Source organism: Geotrypetes seraphini, chromosome 5, assembly GCF_902459505.1.
Source record: "Geotrypetes seraphini chromosome 5, aGeoSer1.1, whole genome shotgun sequence".
Classification (NCBI taxonomy): domain Eukaryota; kingdom Metazoa; phylum Chordata; class Amphibia; order Gymnophiona; family Dermophiidae; genus Geotrypetes; species Geotrypetes seraphini.
Genome location: NC_047088.1, coordinates 17,036,841 through 17,059,261, shown reverse-complemented (window position 1 = coordinate 17,059,261; position 22,421 = coordinate 17,036,841). Strand labels below are relative to the sequence as shown.

The 22,421-nt window shown below is 46.7% G+C and overlaps 1 protein-coding gene across 3 annotated transcripts in view; it reads right to left on the bottom strand.

The window, feature by feature from the left end:
* ATP7A (ATPase copper transporting alpha) overlaps positions 1–22,421 on the bottom strand; it is a 172,861-nt gene that overhangs the window by 24,677 nt on the left and 125,763 nt on the right. For all 3 annotated transcript variants that reach the window (XM_033945019.1, XM_033945021.1, XM_033945020.1), the window contains 3 exons: positions 13,232–13,426; positions 10,437–10,619; positions 410–623 (listed from right to left, as the gene is read on the bottom strand). In XM_033945019.1, coding sequence (XP_033800910.1) covers positions 410–623; positions 10,437–10,619; positions 13,232–13,426 — 592 coding nt within the window. The remainder of the gene's footprint in view (positions 1–409; positions 624–10,436; positions 10,620–13,231; positions 13,427–22,421) is intronic.

Genomic DNA, 22,421 nt, shown 5'->3' with positions numbered 1-22,421 from the left:
AGAGTTTCCTTGATTCCTAAGTTGGAGGGAGACTCATCAGGTGATCTTGGAAAATTTAATATTCTTAGATTTAACCTTTTGTTAAAGTTTTCTAATTGTTCAATTTTCCTATGAATCAGTAATTTATCTTTGACCAAAGTTTCATTAATAGTTTTTAAGGCTGTAATTTCTTCATTTACCGTCAAAAACTTAGATTCAGTGTCTTTTTTAGGACTTCAACTCTCTAATTATTGTTAAACACAAAAAAAAAGTTTTATAAAATTTTCTGCATATTTAATAGAGTACATACAACCCACAACTCCTTGAACACCCCTGTGTGGCAAATACATACAAGTATACCGATGCACAATTTTAGGAAAATAATCTAACACAGGAGTGCATTTCGCTTTCAAAGTCTAGATGAACTTGCCTGGAGGCCAGGAGTCCATAATCTTAGGGTGATACGCTGAGCTCTCTGCTAGTCCATCCATTTGCACCAGCACTGCATTCCGAGCATTTTTTTCCAGAGTCTTCCTGTCACTTCCATACAGCAGGGTTTCAATGCCCGTCACTTTGCAGCTGATTCCACAGCCTGGTACAGCCTGAAAATCGACACATTTACCAAGGGTCTCTGTGTCCAGCTCCTAATCAAGGAGGGAAAAATAGCAGAAAAAGTGACTCTTCCCACTTCTGAAGGAGGTGCTTAGAACTGCTTCCAATTTGCAAAACTGAACAAGGCAAAGGCCTGTTCAGTTTGACTGTTAACAGATTTGTCACTATGCGTGCCGCAAAGGAGAAAAAAATGGAGGGAGTTACTGCTTATTAATAATCTTCTTACCCCTTATAATCCTTCCAAGACTCTAAGATTGACAACCAAAAACCTTTTCTCTATTCCGTCACTGAAGTATATAAATACAATGAGGTCTACTATCTTCTCTATCACCACCCCCTCTCTTTGGAACAGTATCCCAAATTACTTACGCGAAGAATCAATTCTTAATAATTTTAAGACGAAGCTAAAGACATTTCTCTTCCTTGATGCCTTCAAGACCTAACATTATTTATAGCAGTCCCTCCTATTGTTCTCTTTTACTTTGACTATTGTAGCTCTTGCCTTTTGTTCCTGTTTGTCTTTGTTTTTAAAAGTCTTCGAAAGTTACTGTTACTGTTTGGTGATGTAATGTCAGCTTACATTTGTATTTTAGCTAACGTATGTTTTATGTTTTTATGAATTTGTACACCGCCTAGAACAGGGGTAGGGAATTCCGGTCCTCGAGAGCCGTATTCCAGTCGGGTTTTCAGGATTTCCCCAATGAATATGCATTGAAAGCGATGCATGCAAATAGATCCCATGCATATTCATTGGGGAAATCCTGAAAACCCGACTGGAAGACGGCTCTCGAGGACCGGAATTCCCTACCCCTGGTCTAGAAGGTTGATTGGGCAGTATAAGAAATTTTAAATAAACTTGAAACTTGAGCTGTATGGAGATAATTTGAGATATTCATGGCCTTTCACCCTTTTGAATCAGGTTCACAAAATATCTCGGGCAGTGTCTCGCAAACATTCCGGCCGGATGGAAGGCACCCGGACGTCGATACGATGACATCACGCGCGTGCGTGACATCATCGTGTCGACGTCCGGGCATGCGCAGAGGCCCATCTGGCCACAACCCCGCCGGTGGAGGGACCCGGGAGGTGCGGGAAGAAGAGAAGAGATGCTGGCCAGGAGGAGAGTCATCTGCGCCGGCTGACTTCCTACAGGTCGTGTAGGCAGGCAGCCAGCGTGGATGACTCTCCTCTTCGCCAGTGTGTCGCGGCACACCAGAAATCCCAGGAGGCACACTGGTCTATGGCATGAAATTTGGCAGGGTGCAGTCTAGGGAGCCTAGAAGTCACCGATGTGGAGGCGGATTAGAGACTTAGCAAACCAGCAAAGTGGCAGCTTGTGGCGAAGAGAGATGGAAAGAAGTTCTCCCTTAGCACAGTAAGACTTATGGCTTATCTGTTAATTTAGACTTAGGGCTCCTTTTACTAAGCTGCGTTAGGGCTTTAAGGCGCGCTACATTGCCGCGCGCTAGACCTTAACGCCAGCCTTGAGATGGCGTTAGTTCTAGCCGCGTAGCGTGCGGTATAGCGCGCGGTAATTTCCTGCGTGCGCTAAATACGCCAGCGCACCTTAGTAAAAGGAGCCCTTAGACTTTGGAAAAGACCCATAGTAACACAGTAGATGACGGCAGATAAAGACCCAAATGGCCCATCCAGTCTGCCCATCCTGATTCAATTTAAATTTTTTAATTTTTTTCTTCTTAGCTATTTCTGGGCAAGAATCCAAAGCTCTACCCGGTACTGTGCTTGGGTTCCAACTGCCGAAATCTCTGTTAAGACTTACTCCAGCCCATCTACACCCTCCCAGCCACTGAAGCCCTCCCCAGCCCATCCTCCACCAAAGGGCCATACACAGACACAGACCATGCAAGTCTGCCCAGTACCGGCCTTAGTTCAATATTTAATCTTATTTTCTGATTCTAAATCTTCTGTGTTCATCCCACGCTTCTTTGAACTCCGTCACCGTTTTCCTCTCCACCACCCTCTCCGTAAAGTAGAATTTCCTAACATTGCCCCTGAATCTACCACCCCTCAACCTCAAATGATGTCCTCTGGTTTTACCATTTTCCTTTCTCTGGAAAAGACCCACAATGGTATCAACTGTTTCCCAGAAGATGTCTGCAAAATTTTAAGCCTTAGGCAATTTATTAATTTAATACAATATTTCCTTTACAATGGTTGAGTCCAGCCCCACGCTCGACTTCAAGGGACGATGGGACAGACAGGTGGGGTTGCTCCAGAGGAATGCTTAAAAGATGGATTCTCGAAGGAGGGAGGGTTCTTGAGTGGGCAGACTTGTTGGGCCGTCGGCCTTTTCTGCCGTCATACTCTTTTTCTATGTTTCTATGTTAAAGTGACCCCAACACAGCTTTCTTAATTCAGTTAGCAAAAAAACAAAACAAAACCAAAACACCCAACCCAAAATATAAAACTCCTTTACCACACCTTATATGTGTCACAGCAAATAAATAGACAGTCTGGCGCCATCTCAATTCAAGTCCGCAAATGGGACATTTTTCTGCTACTAAACTCTTAGTGCACCGACTCCCACCTTCACTCATTATTCCTGGCATGTTCTTAAGAAAACATGAATACAGTCAAATCTCGGTTTACGAGTGCACTGGTTTGCGAGTGTTTTGCAAGTCGAGCAAAACATTCGCAAAATCGGCACCTCGGAAACCGAGTTTGACTTGATTTACAAGCGCCATCCCCCATGATCCACATCCCCCCCCAGCGATCCAGCATCCCACCCCCACGCAATTCTACATCCCCCCCCCCCGAGCACCGAAATGAAATCCCTTACCCCGATTGGGCACCGGCACCAGCACCAATGCATAGGACATGCCGGTGCCGGTGCCCGAAGATCCTCCCTCTTCTGGGCTGGGCGGTGCATCAAAGGAGATCCTCCCTGTTGCCTGGGCTGGGCTGGACTGGACTTTGAGAGAGCGAGATCAGAAGCGCAAATGCTCAAAGCCCAGTCCAGCCCAGCACAGGCAACAGGGAACATCTCCTTTGACGCACCGCCCAGCCCAGAAGAGGGAGGATCTTCGGGCACCGGCATGTCCTATGCATTGGTGCTGGTGTTGGTGCCCAATCGGGGTAAGGGATTTCATTTCGGTGCTCAGGGGGGGGATGTAGAATCGCGGGGGAGGGGGGGCGATGAGAGCGGGGGAGGGGGGCGATGGGAGCGGGGGGGGAGGATGCCGGTTCACAAAGGGAGATGCCAGATCGCGGGAGGGGGGTATGGAGCAGCATCGGTGGCCTCAAGGGGGGGGGGGGAACGGAGCAGCGCCGGTAGCCTCAGGGGGGTGGGACAAGGTGGAACGGATCAAAGCGAGTTTCCCTTACTTCCTATGGGGAAACTCGCTTTGATATATGAGCAATTTGGTTTACGAGCATACTTCTGGAACGAATTATGCTCGTAAACTAAGGTTCCACTGTACCAGGTGACCAAGTAGTAACTATGTCATCGACCAACATAGTTTCATCTTGCTTATATGGCCAGCTAGCTTGCCAAGCCTCTTGATTCAAGGTGGCCGAGTGCCTACACCCAGGTAAGAGAGACACCAAACTAAGCTTCCTGTAATGTATAAGAGCGATCATCCAAGGAAGTGGTTTTAAGAACGTTTTGGACAAGTTCCTGGAGGAAAAGTCCATAGTTTGTTATTGAGAAAGACATGGGGGAAGCCACTTCTTGCCCTGAATCGGTAGCATGGAATGTTGCTACTCTTTGGGGTTCCGGAATCTTTTGTTACTCTTTGGGATTCCAGAATCTTGCTATTCTTTGAGATTCTGAATGGAATGTTGCTACTCTTTGGGGTTTTGCCAGGTATTAGTGATCTGGATTGGCCACCGTGGGGACGGGCTACCAGGCTAGATGGACCATTGGTCTGATCCAATAAGGCTATTCTTATGTTACAATTTGATGCAAGGAAGTCAACACATTGATCCCCTAAGGTGAAGGAAGAAACGTTAGATTCAAAATCTATTTGCTCGATTTATGAGGGTCAGTGAAAAAGTTTTCAGCCTAATCAAGAAAACAACATTTTTTTGGGGAAAAATAAATTTACTTTCAATATAAACATAGAAACATAGAAGATGACGGCAGATAAGGGCCATAGCCCATCAGGTCTGCCCATTCTACTGACCCACCCCCAAGTCTACTATCCTAGGGATCCCACTCCTGGTGACAGGTTCCCTTGGCTTAACCCTCTAAGGGATCCCACATGGGCATCCCATTTGCTCTTAAATTCTTGCACGCTGTTTGCCTCGATCACCTGCACCGGGAGCTCGTTCCAAGGATCAACCACTCTCTCAGTGAAGAAATATTTCCTGGTGTCGCCATGAAATTTCCCGCCCCTGAGTTTGAGCGGATGCCCTCTTGTGGCTGAGGGTCCTTTGAGAAAGAGAATCTCTTCTTCCATCTCGATACGGCCGGAATATACTTAAACGTCTCGATCATGTCTCCTCTCTCCCTACGTTCCTCGAGTGAGTACAGCCGCTAATTTTTCAGCCTTTCCTCATACGATAAATCCTTGAACCCCGAGACCATCCTGGTGACCATCCGTTGCACTGACTCTACTCTCAGCACATCTTTTCGGTAGTGTGGCCTCCAGAATTGCACACAGTATTCCAAATGAGGTCTCACCATGGTTCTGTATAATGGCATTATGACTTCAGGCTTCCGGCTGACGAAACTCCTGCAGATGCAACCTAACAACTGTCTTGCCTTAGATGAAGCCTTCTCCACATGATCAGCAGTTTTCATGTCTGCGCTGATAATCACTCCCAAGTCTCGTTCTGTTGAAGTTCTAGCTAAGGTCTCACCATTCAAGGTGGAAGTTCTGCACGGATTTCTGCTGCCGAGGTGCATGATCTTGCATTTCTTAGTGTTGAAGCCCAGCTGCCAGGTCGAGGACCAAAGCTCCAACAAATGTAGGTCCTGTGTCATACTATCGGGTGAATTGCCATCTCTCACTATATTGCATAGTTTGGCGTCATCAAAGAATAACGTTACCTTACCTTGAAGCCCCTGAGTTAGGTCACCTATGAATATGTTGAAAAGGAGCGGACCCAAGACTGAGCCCTGCGGTACTCCACTGGTCACCTCCGATGTTTTAGAGAGGGTACCTTTAACTACCACCCTCTGAAGTCTGCCACTCAGCCAGTCATTGACCCATGTAGTTAGTGTTTCTCCCAGCCCCATTGATTTCATCTTGCTCAACAGCCTGCAATGCGGGACACTATCGAAAGCTTTGCTGAAGTCTAGGTATACGACGTCCACGGATTCTCCCAAGTCTAGCTGTTTTGTTACCCAGTCAAAGAAGCTGATGAGATTGCTCCAACATTTTCATGCCTTCTGTAAAGTGCGCCTAACTTTAGGCATGGTTTAGGCATCTGATTTAAGTGGATAATGAGTGAATTAAGGGTCTTAACAAGCGTTAATTGGGACTTAGACAGAGTTAGGTGTCAGGTAGGCATTCTCAGAATATAGACGCGAGCTGGATGTGAGTTTTGAGAAAACTCGCATCCAAGTATGTAAATGAGGACGTAACGTGGGCGTGGTTAAGGATAGGCACCACATAGATGCTAGTTGAGCGACAGACAGTCGCAAAAGTCATTCTCATTGTGCTTAAGACACATTTTCGAAATGTCCAATTGAGCTAGTTTTTGGTCGTCAGTTAACAAACAAGGCACCCATCGCGCGCTCAACTTCCTCATGCCTAAATATTTGTGTAGGTTGATGTGTACATGTTCTAATGATTAATTAACCATTCTGTCAGTTGATGAAGTTCACTGAATCGAGATGGAGGTTCAACCATTTTGTCGGTTATTGCTGTTTTTGGACATCTAGAGCATTTTCCATCAACAACGCTTGCCCAGTCATGTTTAAACTCAGCAGCCCACGCTTTCAACATCTTTATAAGGGACTTGGCAGAAGGGCTTCGAGGTAAAATAACATTATTCGCCGATGACGCCAAACTAAGTAATGTAGTGGGCAAATGCACAACAGACAAAGATTCAATGCCCGACAACATGATGCACGACCTACTCCTGCTGGAGCGCTGGTCTAGGACATGGCAACTCAACTTCAATGCCAAAAAATGCAAAATTATGCACCTGGGCAGCCAAAATCCATGCAAGTCTTATACCCTTAATGGCGAGATCCTAGCAAAAACGGTAGCAGAACGAGACTTGGGGGTAATCGTCAGTGAGGACATGAAGTCTGCCAATCAAGTGGAGCAGGCTTCGTCCAAGGCAAGACAAATCATGGGCTGCATACGAAGGGGTTTCGTCAGTCGTAAGGCGGAAGTCATTATGCCATTGTATAGATCCATGGTGAGGCCCCACCTGGAATACTGTGTGCAATTCTGGAGGCCGCATTATCGCAAGGATGTGCTGAGACTGGAGTCGGTGCAGAGAATGGCCACCCGGATGGTCTCGGGACTCAAGGATCTTCCATATGAAGAACGGCTTGACAAATTACAGCTATACTCGCTCGAGGAGCGCAGAGAGAGGGGAGACATGATCGAGACGTTCAAGTATCTTACGGGCCGCATCGAGGCGGAGGAAGATATCTTCTTTTTCAAGGGTCCCACGACAACAAGAGGGCATCCGTGGAAAATCAGGGGCGGGAAACTACGAGGTGACACCAGGAAATTCTTTTTCACTGAAAGAGTGGTTGATCGCTGGAACAGTCTTCCACTACAGGTGATTGAGGCCAGCAGCGTGCCTGATTTTAAGGCCAAATGGGATAGACACGTGGGATCTATTCACAGAGAAAGGTAGGGGAGGGTCATTAGGATGGGCAGACTAGATGGGCTTTGGCCCTTATCTGCCGTCTATTTCTATGTTTCTATGTTTCTATGTTTCATGATTGAAAAAGAAGGAGATGCATACACTGTATCTAACTCAGATTTAATTCCAGTAGGCGATTTTCCCTTCAAATGAAGGATTAATATCATGGCACGTTACTCAATTTTGTCTATTTTTTATAAAGTAGAGCAGTTGTTCACATTAAAAGGCTGACAAGACAAAACTAGATGTCAGACTGACTTGAAAACCTAGCCATAGGCCTTTGTCAATGCCATTTGTCAGATATTTATAGAATTGTGATGCTAATCTTGATTTTTCTTGGCCAGGCCAGAAACTTTTCAATTGACCTTCATAATTATTTATAGTCATTTGCTATACTACTTATCAAGCTAATTTAGACATTACCCAAATATAATCTACAGAGGATACTGAACTAATCAAATCTAACCCCCTGTTTTACTAAACGCTAACTAGAGAAGGACATGGTGAGCGATCCCCGTGGGAAGCTGCGGTGGGCTGCGGTTTGCCCGCGGGCCAAGGAAACTCTATAGCCAAATTGCCGCAGACACGGGAACAAAACTTTCACCGCCCGCAAGAACGGTGAAAAGATTTGTCCCCACATACCCCCTTCTTCGTGACCGCGATTTACCATGACTGATATTCAAGTTTCTCCGGCGGCCATGCTGTCTCCAATTCTCCATCACCGACTTGTGCTGTTGCTGCATTGACTCCGCCCCCTTTAATGTACCGACTCCTGATTGGTCACTTCTTCCTGCTCAAGCAGTGAGGGGACCAATTGCTACTGCCACACATGATTTGAAAACCCCATTTAATTGAGTTGTAGTGGCACAGCAGTAGCAATTGGGAACATTTCGGAGCTGCGAGCAGGAGGACAGGTTGCTGCCTGGACTGGAGTCACTGCGGACTCGGAGCTGAAATTTTGTCGGCGCTAGAACTAGTTCATTCTTTGCTCTGGTCGTCGGAGTCCGGTTGAGCTGCTCTTCCAGCACGGAGCTGGTTCTTTTTTTTTTTTTTTTTTTATTTAATCTACTAGTGTATCCATTGCTGCAGAGGAGGAATCCAGCCCGAAACACATTATCTGTATTTCGGGCTGGATTCCTCCTCTGCAGAAAGTTCAGCAGTTTTGCAGCAGCTCATAGAGGACAGACACTGCTTTCGAGTTTCGAACACGTGGTGGATGGTGACGGGGCAGTGAATGGGATGGCGGTGGTGGTGGTGACGGGACGGTGAAAGGGATGGCGGTGATGGTGATGGGGGGGTGAAGGGAACGGCGGTGACGGGGCGGTGAAGAGGACAGTGGGACGGGGACGGGGCAGTGACGGGGGACAGATTTTTTCCCCTGTGTCGTTCTCCAACGTTTGCATGTTAATCTATGGACGCGTTAGCGTTTAGCGTGCGCTAATTCAATTAGCGCTCCTTAGTAAAACAGGGGGGAAGTGTTCCAGTATGAACAGCACATTCAGTGTGTATATTGAAATCACTCAATACAAGATTTGACAAGTTTAAATCAGAAGGCATCAACTACTCGACAAATTTGGAATGCCTACTTTAGAATGATCCAGCAGGATATACAGTAAATACTTCATATTCCCAGAAGTTATTCATTAAATATTTATCTCAGCAAATTCAGAAACTAGAAATGAATTTGTCACAAATTAAACCTAGTATGAGCAATAGGACACCGTTCACTTTTGACCAGGATTGATACACTGATATATAACTACAGTAGATGGACAAAACCCTTTGTGAATAATACCAGCCAAGCTTCGGTCATATCAGTTTGCTCAGATTCAATTAAAAAAAATCAAGAATGAAACCTTACTATGGGCACACTTAGGACCTGTTTTACAAAAGCTGCACGGTAACGACCCCGAAGCCCATAGAGATTTAAAGGGCTTCGGGGCTGTTGCTGCGTGGCTTTGTAAAACAGGTCCTTAATAGTGATAGAATTAAGTTAAATTATAACATTTTACTCAAGTTGGATGAATGAGAGTACATGGGCCATACTGCTAAAATAACTAAAAATTGGATTCAAATTGCTGTAAATGCCTCTCTCTGCGATAACAGGAATAACATAAGATCCAGACATCTGCAAAACTAACACAGAAAAATCCAGTAAAACAAATGAAGCAAACTGTAAAAAAATACACAAAGCCTGACAATTTGCTTCATGGGCCACCCAAAAGGGCATACCCCCCCCCCCTTTCATCAGTGTGCCTACGGCAGCTCGCCATAAACTTCCAGCAACTTCAAGGTATGAGGATTGCAGAAAATAAGATCAGAGAGGGAGCAGAATTAATCAAACCTCCAACAATTAAAGGGCAACGTGCTAGCAGGGAACTCACATAGTCTCAATCGCAGCAGAGTAAAAATGTTCCTTTCTATGAGCTGCAAGGGTAGTCAATTCCGGTCCTCGAGAGCCAAAGCCAGGTCAGGTTTTCAGGATATCCACAATGAATATGCATGAGATAGATTTGCATCTCAAGGAGGCAGAGCATGCAAATCCATCTCATACATATTCATTGTGGTTAGCAGATCAGGTTCTCAGGATATCCACAATGAATATGCATGAGATAGATTTGCATCTCAAGGAGGCAGTGCATGCAAATCCATCTCATACATATTCATTGTGGATATCCTGAAAACTTGACCTGGCTCCGGCTCTCGAGGACCGGAATTGCCTACCTCTGCCTTAGACCAGACATGGGCAACTCCAGTCCGCGAGGGCTGTAATCCAATCGGGTATTCAAGATTTCCCCAATGAATATGCATGAGATAGATTAGCATCTCAAGGAGGCAGGGCATGCAAATCCATCTCATACATATTCATTGTGGATATCCTGAAAAGCTGACCTGGCTCCGGCTCTCGAGGACCGGAATTGCCTACCCCTGAGCTAAAGGAAGCCATAAAATACTCTTGAAAATAAAAATCTCTGTATCCAAGTTGCCTATCATGTCAAAGAAAGCATTTTCTACAAAGACACCGAGTACTGCAATATGAATGTTGTTACCTGCTTGCAATGTTTTGTTATTGCCGCGCCTAGCGGGTGTTCGCTGTTACTCTCTGCCGTCCCCACAATTGCCAGGATCTTATTCAGCCTCATGTCCTCCTTCTCCACTAGGACCTTCATTTGCATCACTAATGGTGTTCCGTGGGTTATGGTTCCTGTTTTATCAAACATCACAGTTTTCACCTGAAAAGAAATAGCAAGGGACATCAACATCAAAGTATGAGTTTGTCAGTTAAATCAATAAAGATCCCTCCAAATCGACATTCTAAAATGAGGCACAGTTGGTGCTGCTGAATATAGCAGGTCAAAGTTACTCATAACTGCTGATTGTGCAGTCCAGTTTAACCAGTTATCTTTGATTGTTCCGATACTATTTCATGTTAGGCCTATTACTAGGTTTCAATTCACTGTTTCCAAGTTTACCTCCTTGACTGTATTTTTTGTTTATATTTGGACATTTTACTATTGTTATACTGTTAAAAAATTGTAAGGAAAGATTAGGTTCTTACCTCTTAAGAACATAAGAATAGCCTTACTGGGTCAGACCAATGGTCCATCAAGCCCAGAAGCCCATTCAGGTCCCTAGTACCTGGCCAAAACCCAAGGAGTAGCAACATTCCATTCAGAATCCTAAAGAATAGCAAGATTCCGGAACCCCAAGAAGTAGCAACATTCCATGCTACCAATCCAGGGCAAGCAGTGGCTTCCCCCCATGTCTTTCTCAATAACAGAATATGGACTTTTCCTCCAGGAACTTGGACAAACCTTTCTTAAAACCAGCCACACTATCCGCTCTTACCACATCCTCTGGCAACGCGTTTCAGAGCTTAACTATTCTCTGAGTGAAAAAGAATTTTCTCCTATTGGTTTTAAAAGTATTTCCCTGTAAATTCATTGAGTGTCCCCTAGTATTTGTAATTTTTGATCCACTTGTACCTGTTCTACTCCACTCCGGATTTTGTAGACTTCAATCATATCTCCCCTCAGAGTTCACTAACTCAACTCTGCAGTCCTCTCTGTGAACCAGACACTGACTCTCTTCTCACTGTGCATTCCAGTAATAGCAATTATTCCACTTACCATATTATACCATTTTGAGGTACTGGATTTTTCTTAAGACGCAAAGCTGCCATATGTTCTTTGTAAACTGCTTAGGTTTTAAGCGGTGTATAAATTTTTAAAATAAATAAATATCCTGTGTCCCTTGTCCTCCTTTTCTTTTGTAATATATGAGGTGAATGTGGAACAGAGAATCCTTCACTACTGACCAATGGAAAAAAAACATAGATAGGAACAGCCAAAGCACCAATGTCTCTGGGAAAGACTGATTTCAGCATGAGACTATGATAGGGAGGAAGCCTTTAAACACGTTTACTCTCACTTCTTGCTCAGATTGTGGAATGAAATCCCGCCAACCATCAGATCACTGGCAGGATTAATAAACTTCAGGAAAAAGGTAAAAAGCCATCTTTTTACTTAATTACCATCTACAAAGATAACTCCTAACTCTAAACCAGTGGTCTCAAACTCGTGGCCCAGGGGCCACAAGCAGCCCACCAGGTACTATTTTGAGGCCCTCGGTATGTTTATCATCACAAAAGTAAAATAAAACAGTGTCTTGATCATATGTCTCTTTAGCTATAAATTACAATATTAAGATAGCCAAAAGGAAAGATTTATAAACTATAAAGTTTTACCTCATGCAAAATTGTCATTTCTCTAATAAGACATTAACTATTCTTTCTGAGGCCCTCCAAGTACCTACAGATCCAAAATGTGGCCCTGCAAAGGGTTTGAGTTTGAGACCACTGATATAAACCAACTTGACTCGGGAACCATCCCCGATGATTTATAAAGAACTGTTATAAGTGCCTTACTGCTCTAATAAGACCCAACTCATATGTTAAGATTTCTCTCACTATGTATAGAAACTCCTCCTACTGTAAAAAGTCTGTTCCTATACTGTTAAAAATTTATCCTATCTTTAATTGAAATCCTTACTCCAACTAACACTAACTTATATCATGTCTGTAAACTTGTAACCCGTTCTGTGCTCTTTTGGGAGGACGGGCTAAAAAAATTTGAATGAATGAAGAAAGAAAGACACTTTGCAAGGTGCATATTGAGATGGGAACACAATACAGTAAAACCTTGCATTGCAAGTAACTTGGCAAGCAAGTGTTTTTCAAGACAAGCAAAACATTTTATTAAATTTTAACTTGATATACAAGCAAGGCCTTGCAATACAAGTACATACAGTATACACACATCACAACTGGGCCGATGGTTCTTTTCTCGCTGACATGCAAGAGTGTGGTGACTGTACTAAACAAGCAAAGTCTTGCAATACGAGTACATACGGTATACACGCGTCACGTCATCACAACTGAGCCGATGGTTCTTCTGTCTCTGATGCTGCGGGAGTGTAGTGGCTGTCTAAACGAGCGAGGTCTTGCAATACGAGTACATACGGTATACATGCGTCACATCATCACAACTGAGCCGATGGTTCTTCTCTCTCTGACGCTGCGGGAGTGTAGTGACTGTTCTAAATGATCGAGGTCTTGCAATATAAGTACATATAGTATTTTGTATTAAAGTTTTTGGGTTGTGGAATGAATCGTCTGAGTTTCTATTATTTCCTACAGGGAAATTTGTTTTGATATACGAGTGCTTTGGATTATAGGCATGCTTCTGGAACAAATTTTGCTCGCATAATGAAACTCAGTTTACAGAATTTCCCAAAAGAGCTGAAAGATTCATTAACAACAAGGTAAAAATCCTTTCTAGCTTACCTTATGTGCCATCTCCAGAGGCTCTCCTCCTTTGATCAGTATCCCATTCTGAGCACCTACCCCTGTGCCCACCATAACTGCAGTTGGGGTTGCCAATCCCAGGGAGCAGGGGCATGCAATGCATAGGACTGTGATGGAAGCTTGGAAAGCAAAGCGGACTATCACCTCTCCTCTTGAAATGCTCTTATTGTACCCCTTAAAAACAAACAGAACATTCTCTGAATCCAAACAGTACAATCTCAGCGTAACATGCATGTATGACTTAAGTATTCTTGAAATAATCTTTACTCAAACTAGGAGTTTTAATAACTGTCATAAGAACTACACATAGGTGATAGTGGTTTGGTACAGAAGAATCTCCAGTTTTCTTTGTTTTTGGTTTTCAATATCATTCATCTAATATAAGGTTTGTAGACCGGGTCATCACCAATAGGAGCTCGACTCGGTTAACAATAAGAAAAATAATACATGGATGAACCACAGAAGACGAGAATAATCTAATTAGAAAAAAGGTTAATAAGATTAATTTTCAAAATATTTAGCAAACAAGATTGTCTTCAGAGCACCTCCGAAATGAAAAGAAGGGGCTTAAACTCCTTAATGGAATTCCAAAGTTCTGTCAATTTGAAAGAGAGAGAAAGTGGCTAAATCTTTGAATGGAATTATTTTTACCCTTAAAAGAGGGAAAGGAAAGTTTCAATTTTGGAGAGCTTCTGGCCTTCATTTGCAATTACACTTCCCCCTCCAAACCTGCGGTTTCAGCATCCATGTATTCGGTTAGTCACGATTTTTTTTTTTTTAGGGAAAAAAAAAAAGGTTTGAATCGGACCTTTCCCACCTCCCTCCCACCTTCCCCCCGGCCTTACCTGGTGGTCTAGCAGGGCAGTCGGGGCAGGAGCGATCTTCCTACGCTCCTGCCCCGTGCAGATCGCCAAGAGGAAATGGCTGCCATGAGCTGCCCCGAAAGTCCCGTTAGACCACCAGGTAAGGCCGGCACAGGCTGCCCAGCCCAGAGAGGAACGATCTTAGCTCTGCCTGGCCCGGAGCAGGGAAAGGAGACCGAAGCACCCGCACTGGCCCCTGCAAACACGCAACACACACGGAAGGAGGCGATCGGAGGCGGAGACCACCAGGTAAGGTCCGGGGGTGAGTCAGAACAGGCACAAAGTTATTCACGATTTTTCACACTTTGTGGTCTGGCTCTGCCCCTAACCCCCGCGAATACCGAGTAGGGATTTTTCCCACATTTGCAACCCCTTCCCAACCCAACTACTGCAGTGACCACAGCTCCCACTGGCACTGCCACTGTGCAACGGCTGAATTTCCCTTCCCCAGGACAGAGAACGCTACTTCCTAACCTCTCCAGCCATGGCTAGCTGAATAAGCAGAAGCATTTTTATTCAGATGGGAAGACACATTCTGCAAAGTGAGAGAACATAGTAATCGTTCATCCTTATGTTTCAAATGTGTTTCTTGTACTAAACAAATCATAGCTGAAAGTCTTTTAATTTGTTTACTTAAACAATGCCTCATAAAAGGAGAGTTCAAACCTCTAGCATTAAGGGTAATTACCTTAACATCTACCATATTGGAAATACTACCTCACTGATCATATCTATAGGAATACTTCTAAAGCACAAGAAAAAACCCCAAACCATCACTCTTGAACCCCCCCCCCTTCCATCTCACTTCCATAAGAACATAAGCAATGCCTCTGCTGGGTCAGACCTGAGGTCCATCGTGCCCAGCAGCCTGCTCACGCGGTGGCCCAACAGGTCCATGACCTGTGCAGTGATCCTCTATTTATACCCTTCTATCTCCCTTTCCATCAGGAAATTGTCCAATCCTTTCTTGAACCCCAGAACCGTACTTTGCCCTATTACGCCCTCTGGAAGCGCATTCCAGGTGTCCACCACACGTTGGGTAAAGAAGAATTTCCTAGCATTCGTTTTGAATCCATCCCCTTTCAACTTTTCCGAATGCCCTCTTGTTCTTTTATGTTTTGAAAGTTTGAAGAATCTGTCCCTCTCCACTTTCTCTATGCCCTTCATGATCTTATAAGTCTCTATCATATCCCCTCTAAGTCTCCTCTTCTCCAGGGAAAAGAGACCCAGTTTCTCCAATCTCTCAGCATATGAAAGGTTTTCCATCCCCTTTATCAGACGCGTCGCTCTCCCCTGAACCCCCCATATCCCTCTCCCTCCAACTCCCTCTATTACCCTTTCAACAATCAACCTCAAGCAAGAAACAACAGTTGAATGTAAGAAATTTGGAGGAAGGTCTTCATGCCACCAGGAAATAAAAATACACAATAAAAACTTTAAAAAATAAATGCTCATTAGAACATAAGAATTGCTATACTGGGACAGACTGAGGGTCTATCAAGCCCAGTACCCTGTTTCCAGGGTCAGCCCAGGTCCAAAAAGCACAGTTATTTACCGTAACAGGTGTTATCCAGGGACAGCAGGCAGATATTCTTAACGTATGGGTGACGTCACCGACGGAGCCCCGGTACGGACCTTTTTAACTAGAAAGTTCTAGTTGGCCGCACCGCGCATGCGCTGGTGCCTTCCCGCCCGACGGAGGAGTGCGTGGTCTCCAGTTAAGATAAGCCAGCTAAGAAGCCAACCCGGGGAGGTGGGTGGGTCGTAAGAATATCTGCCTGCTGTCCCTGGATAACACCTGTTACGGTAAGTAACTGTGCTTTATCCCAGGACAAGCAGGCAGCATATTCTTAACGTATGGGTGACCTCCAAGCTAACAGAGAGGGAGGGGGGATGGTTGGCCATTAGGAAAATAAATTTTGTAACACAGATTGGCCGAAGTGTCCATCCCGCCTGGAGAAGGCATCCAGGCAGTAGTGAGTAGTGAATGTGTGAACTGAAGACCAAGTGGCCGCCTTGCAGATTTCCTCAATAGGCGTAGAGCGGAGGAAAGCCACAGAAGCAGCCATAGCTCGGACCCTGTGGGCCGTGACAGCTCCTTCCAGCGACAGGCCAGCTCGAGCATAACAGAACGCAATACAGGCAGCAAGCCAATTGGACAGCGTCCGTTTAGATACAGGGTGACCCAGACGGTTAGGATCGAAGGTCAGAAAGAGTTGAGGAGAGGAGCGGTGAGCCCTGGTACGGTCAAGGTAGTACGCCAGGGCACGCTTACAATCCAGCGTGTGAAGAGCCTGTTCCCCAGGATGAGAATGGGGTTTAGGGAAGAAGACAGGCAGTACGATGGACTGGTTGAGGTGAAAGGCTGAAACCACCTTAGGAAGGAATTTAGGATGGGTACGCAGAACCACCTTGTCATGGTGAAAAACAGTGAACGGTGGATCGGCGACCAGTGCATGTAGCTCACTAACCCTCCTGGCAGAGGTGATGGCAATGAGGAAAAGCACCTTCCATGTGAGAAGTTTGAGCGAGGTAGTAGCAAGAGGCTCAAAAGGAGGTTTCATGAGGGCTGACAAAACCACATTGAGGTCCCAGACGACGGGGGGAGGCTGAAGAGGTGGTTTGATATTGAAGAGGCCTCTCATGAACCGGGAAACCAGAGGATGAGCCGTGAGGGGTTTTCCAAGAATAGGCTCATGAAACGCAGTGATGGCACAGAGGTGCACTCTGATTGAGGTCGACTTGAGGCCAGCGTCGGAGAGAGAGAGCAAATAGTCCAGTACAGCTTCCACCGCCAGGGAGGTGGGATTGTGATGATGAAGGAGACACCAAGCGGAGAACCGGGTCCACTTCTGATGGTAACATTGGAGTGTGGAGGGTTTCCTGGAGGCATCCAAAATGCGACGGACCGGCTGAGACAGGTTCGCTGGAGAGGTCAGCCCGAGAGAAACCAAGCTGTCAGGTGGAGGGAAGACAGATTGGGATGTAGCAGAGACTGATGTTGCTGCGTAAGCAGAGAAGGAAATACAGGAAGAAGAATGGGCTCCCTGGCGCTGAGTTGAAGCAGGAGGGAGAACCAGTGTTGTCTGGGCCACCGAGGAGCGATGAGAATCATGGTGGCCCTGTCCTTGCGGAGCTTGAACAGGGTCCGCAACATCAGAGGAAGTGGAGGGAAGGCATAGAGGAACCGATCCGTCCAGTCGAGTAGGAAAGCATCCGGGGCCAGACGATGTGGAGAGAAGAGTCTGGAGCAGAACTGGGGCAGCTGATGGTTGTGAGGAGCTGCAAAGAGGTCCACCTGTGGAGTGCCCCATCGAGCAAAGATGGAGTGGAGAGTGGGAGGATCCAGGGTCCACTCGTGAGGTTGAAGGATGCGGCTGAGTCGGTCGGCCAGGGAGTTCTGTTCGCCCTGGATATAGACGGCTTTGAGATACAGATTGTGGGCTGTGGCCCAGGTCCAAATTCGGAGGGCCTCCTGACAAAGGAGACGAGATCCGGTGCCTCCTTGCTTGTTGATGTAGTACATGGCGACTTGGTTGTCCGTGCATAGGAGAAGAACTTGAGGATAGAGAAGGTGCTGGAAGGCCTTGAGAGCATAAAACATGGCTCTGAGTTCCAGGAAATTGATGTGATGTTGACGCTCCTGAGGGGTCCAGAGTCCCTGGGTGCGTAGATCCCCCATGTGAGCTCCCCATGCATAGGGGGAGGCATCTGTGGTGATGATCATGGAATGAGGGGGCGGATGAAGAAGGAGGCCCCTGGAAAGATTTGAGGAGTTCAACCACCATTGAAGAGATTGCTGAAGAGACGATGTTACAGAGATGGGATGAGAAAGAGGATCCCTGGTCTGTGACCATTGGTTGGCGAGGGTCCATTGTGGTATTCTCAGATGGAGTCACGCCAGAGGAACCACATGGACTGTCGAGGCCATGTGACCCAGAAGAATCATCATCTTGCGAGCAGGGATGGATGGTTGGAGGAGTACCTGTCGACAGAGGTGAAGCAGTGTCCGGTGCCGGTCGGCAGGAAGGAACGCTCTCATGGAGTTGGTATCGAGAAGAGCTCCGATGAACTGAAGGCGCTGCGTGGGAAGCAGATGCGACTTGGGATAATTGATCTCGAACCCCAGGAGATGGAGGAAAGAGATGGTGTGGTGAGTGGATTGCAGCACAAGTGGAGCGGTTGTTGCTTTCACCAACCAATCGTCCAAGTAGGGGAACACTTGTAGGTTGTGGGACCTGAGAAAGGCCGCTACCACAATCAGGCATTTGGTGAACACCCTGGGCGATGATGCGAGACCAAAGGGCAGCACCTTGTATTGATAGTGGTGATTCTGAACCTGGAATCGGAGGTAGCGACGTGAAGCCTGATGAATTGGAATGTGGGTGTAGGCCTCCTTGAGGTCCAGGGAACATAGCCAGTCGTGTTGAGAGAGAAGAGGATAAAGTGTGGCAAGGGAGAGCATTCTGAACTTCTCCTTGACCAAACACTTGTTGAGGTTCCTGAGGTCGAGGATAGGACAAAGATCTCCCGTTTTCTTGGGTACCAGGAAGTAGCGGGAGTAAAAACCTTGACCCCTCTGGTCTTGCGGAACTTCTTCGATGGCATTGAGGAGGAGAAGGGATTGGACCTCCCGAAGGAGGAGAGGAACTTGGGAGGAGTGAGAAGCAGACTCTACGGGAGGATGATCTATGGGTAGAGTTTGGAACCTTAGTGAGTATCCGTGACGGATGATGTTGAGAACCCACAGGTCTGACGTGATGGCCTCCCAGCGGTGGAGGAAGATGGTGAGGCGGCCTCCGATAGGCTGAGGAAGAGGCATGGAAGGTTGGAGACTGGCTATGCCCTGGAGAAAGGAGTCAAAAGGGCTGAGGGTTTTTAGTCGAAGGGAGAGGCTTGGTCGCCTGGTGGGACTGAGAACGAGCCTGAGTGTGTTGTTGTTGTTGGTGGCGAGGCCGGCGGGATTGTTGCTGAGGAGGATTCAGCGGCCTGGCAGAGAATCGACGTTGATAAGAGGACTGAGGCCTGTATGGTCGTGCCGGTGGAGTCTTCTTCTTCGGCTTAATGAGGGTGTCCCATCTGGTCTCATGAGCCGAAAGTTTTTGTGTTGTGGTATCAAGAGATTCCCCAAAAAGTTCATCACCAAGGCAGGGCGCGTTGGCGAGACGGTCTTGGTGGTTCACATCAAGGTCAGACACCCTCAACCAGGCTAGGCGTCGCATGGCTACAGCTAGTGCAGAGGCTCGTGAAGTAAGCTCGAAGGAGTCGTAAATCGAGCGCACCATAAATTTTCTGAGCTGAAGGAGGCTGGAAATCTGCTGTTGGAAAAGTGGGATTTTACGCTCAGGTACATACTTTTCCAAAGCAGAAAGTTGTTGGACCAGGTGTTTCATATAAAATGAAAAATGAAACGAGTAATTGTTGGCTCTGTTAGCCAGCATGGCATTCTGGTACAGGCGCTTTCCAAATTTGTCCATAGTTTTTCCCTCTCTGCCAGGAGGGGTGGAGGCATACACACTAGATCCCTGAGATTTCTTCAGAGTGGACTCTACGAGGAGGCTCTCATGGGGCAATTGGGTTTTATCAAATCCCGGGATCGGGATGACCCGGTATAAACTGTCCAGTTTTTTAGGGGCACCTGGGACAGTCAGTGGGGTTTCCAAATTTTTATAAAATGTTTCCCGTAGGATATCATGTACGGGGAGTTTAAGAAATTCCTTGGGAGGTTGGTCGAAGTCCAAGGCTTCTAAAAATGCCTGGGACTTCTTGGAGTCGGACTCAAGTGGGATGGAGAGAGCCGCAGACATCTCCCGAAGGAATTTCGTGAAGGAGGATTGCTCGGGCTTGGAAGTGGTTTCAGCCATAGAGGGTTCCTCATCGGTAGAAGAGGCATCCTCTTCGGTACCGAGTGGGGATTGCTCCCACAGGTCTGGGTCCCTGACAGCCGGTTCAGTATGGCGTGTTTTAGAAAGGGACTTGCCAGATCGCATGGATACGGTGCCGGGGGATGAAGACCGGCGTCGATCCCTGTCCCTGGAGGAATGGTGTCCATCCCGGTCCCGAGATGACCGGCGTCGATCTGGGGCCTGGGTCGGGTCCTCTGCCGAGCAAGTCTGAAGTACAGGCTGAGCAGATAAGACCGGCATGGATGTGTTCAGCGGTACCGAAGGGGTGGATACCGGTGGGGCGGTACCAGGCTCGGTCTGGACTGGTACCGGAAGGAGCGGTGCCAGTATGGTTGGAAGGAGCTGTTGGAGTTGCTTCTGTAGCTGCTCCTGAAGTTTGTCCTGGAGGATGGCCGAGATCCGGTCCTCCAATGGGGGCACCGGTACCGCTTTAGATTTCTTCGGTACCATAGGTGCTGCTCGACGCTCCGGCGATGAGGAGGCCGATGAGGAGGCACTCACCGTGATCGGAGCGGAGCGTTTACGGGATCGGCGGGACGTCGGAAGAACCGGTGTCACCGCTGTAACAGGAGGTCGCTCAAGGGAAGTGGAAGGCTTCTTAGCCGGCTTACCTGGCGCTATCGACCCCGAAGGAGGATCAGGCGGTGTCGATGTGGCCGGTGCCGATTTAGGCGGTGCCGTCGACGTCGGGGCCTGCTCCATGGTAGAACCGGCACCGAAAAGAATATTTTGCTGTATTTGCCGGTTCTTAAGTGTGCGTTTCTTGAGAGTTGCACAGCGGGTGCAGGTGTCAGCCCGATGCTCTGGACCCAAACACTGAAGGCACCAGTTGGCATGAAGGGAAACACGGCCTCTGCGAAATCAAACCCGGAGGCTTGTATGATTACAACAGGCCCCGCCGGGGCCGGCTGCAAAAAAGCAAAGAAAAAGACACGAGTTTTTTTTTTTTTTTTTTTTGAAAAGGAAAGTAAAGTCAAAAGACAAAGTATAGAACAAAAAGGATCAAAAAATCGCGAGCGGGAAGGCAAAATAGAGTTTTCAACGGCCGTTGAAAGCACATGCGTCTTCTTCGCTCCGCGGAAACGAAGAAACTGGAGACCACACACTCCTCCGTCGGGCGGGAAGGCACCAGCGCATGCGCGGTGCGGCCAACTAGAACTTTCTAGTTAAAAAGGTCCGTACCGGGGCTCCGTCGGTGACGTCACCCATACGTTAAGAATATGCTGCCTGCTTGTCCTGGGATAACAGATTTTATGCTGCTTATCCTAGAAATAAGCAGTGGATTTCCCCCAAGTCAACTCAATAATGGCTTATGGACTTCTCTTTTAGGAAATTAGCTGAAGAAGCTACCTGTGTATCATCCAAAGTGGTCCTTGCATTCACAAGAGAAACGATTATGTACTTCCTCTGTGTAAATACTTCATCTAGAGTTTGCCTACCCCCAGTTTGTGACTAAGATGTGGAACCAACTCTCTTGCATCAGATCGCTAGACAATTTGATGTTTTTTCGAAGAGCTGTTAAAACACATTTGTTTGATTTCTAGATAAAGTGGCTAAAAACGACCATTAAGACATGCGGGTCACTGTGGGATGATTTTTTAGCCGATTTCTAAACAGCGATTGATGTTCAAATGGCTGCCCATGTAAATGAGTTTTGTAGAGGGCAGTTGTAATCCCATCCGATCACTCGCTTAGAAGCCGGCTCTCACACATGCACGAAGCCGGTTTGGGGAAGCCCGAACAGCTGAGTGGCAGGGGAAACTCCAAAGCAGTCTCCTGCCACTCAGCTGTCGGGGCTTTTTTCTTGTTTTTTAATGGCACAGTGTCACAGCAGCTCCTGATTGGTGAGGCCCGACTTTAATACAGGAAGAGGCGGTCGGAGCATACAGCGAGTGATTTCCTTCATTCGCCGGCGCTCCGGCTACCCTCTCCTGCCATCCTCTCCTGGTCGGCGGTTCACAGTCAGAAAATACCACAAATGACCGGGACCGCGAACCACCGACCGCGAATTCATGGGGGAGCACTGTATATTATATAAATATGTAAATATAGCCTCAGTGCAATAGTTAAAGCTATGGTGCTCTGGAATACCAGTGCTCCAGGCTTAATAAATTGTAGCCGGGCTATTTTTCAAGCCCCGCTGTGCACCATCACAGACCTACATACGTGCACAAATGATAATTATAAAGTGATACAAAAATCAATTAAATTTTCACAAAGTAAACATGAAATTGCAGTGCTACCAACGTTTCAGGATTAAGGCTCAAAAACCAGCGAGGTACGTGAAACTTATCTGCGGTAAATGCCTGAAAAGATCACATCCAGCGTTGTTCAAAGTGTCCCCTCAATTTCCAAACGAGGCATAATCAAATGGCCAAGTTCTCAGCTCAACCGGCCCAG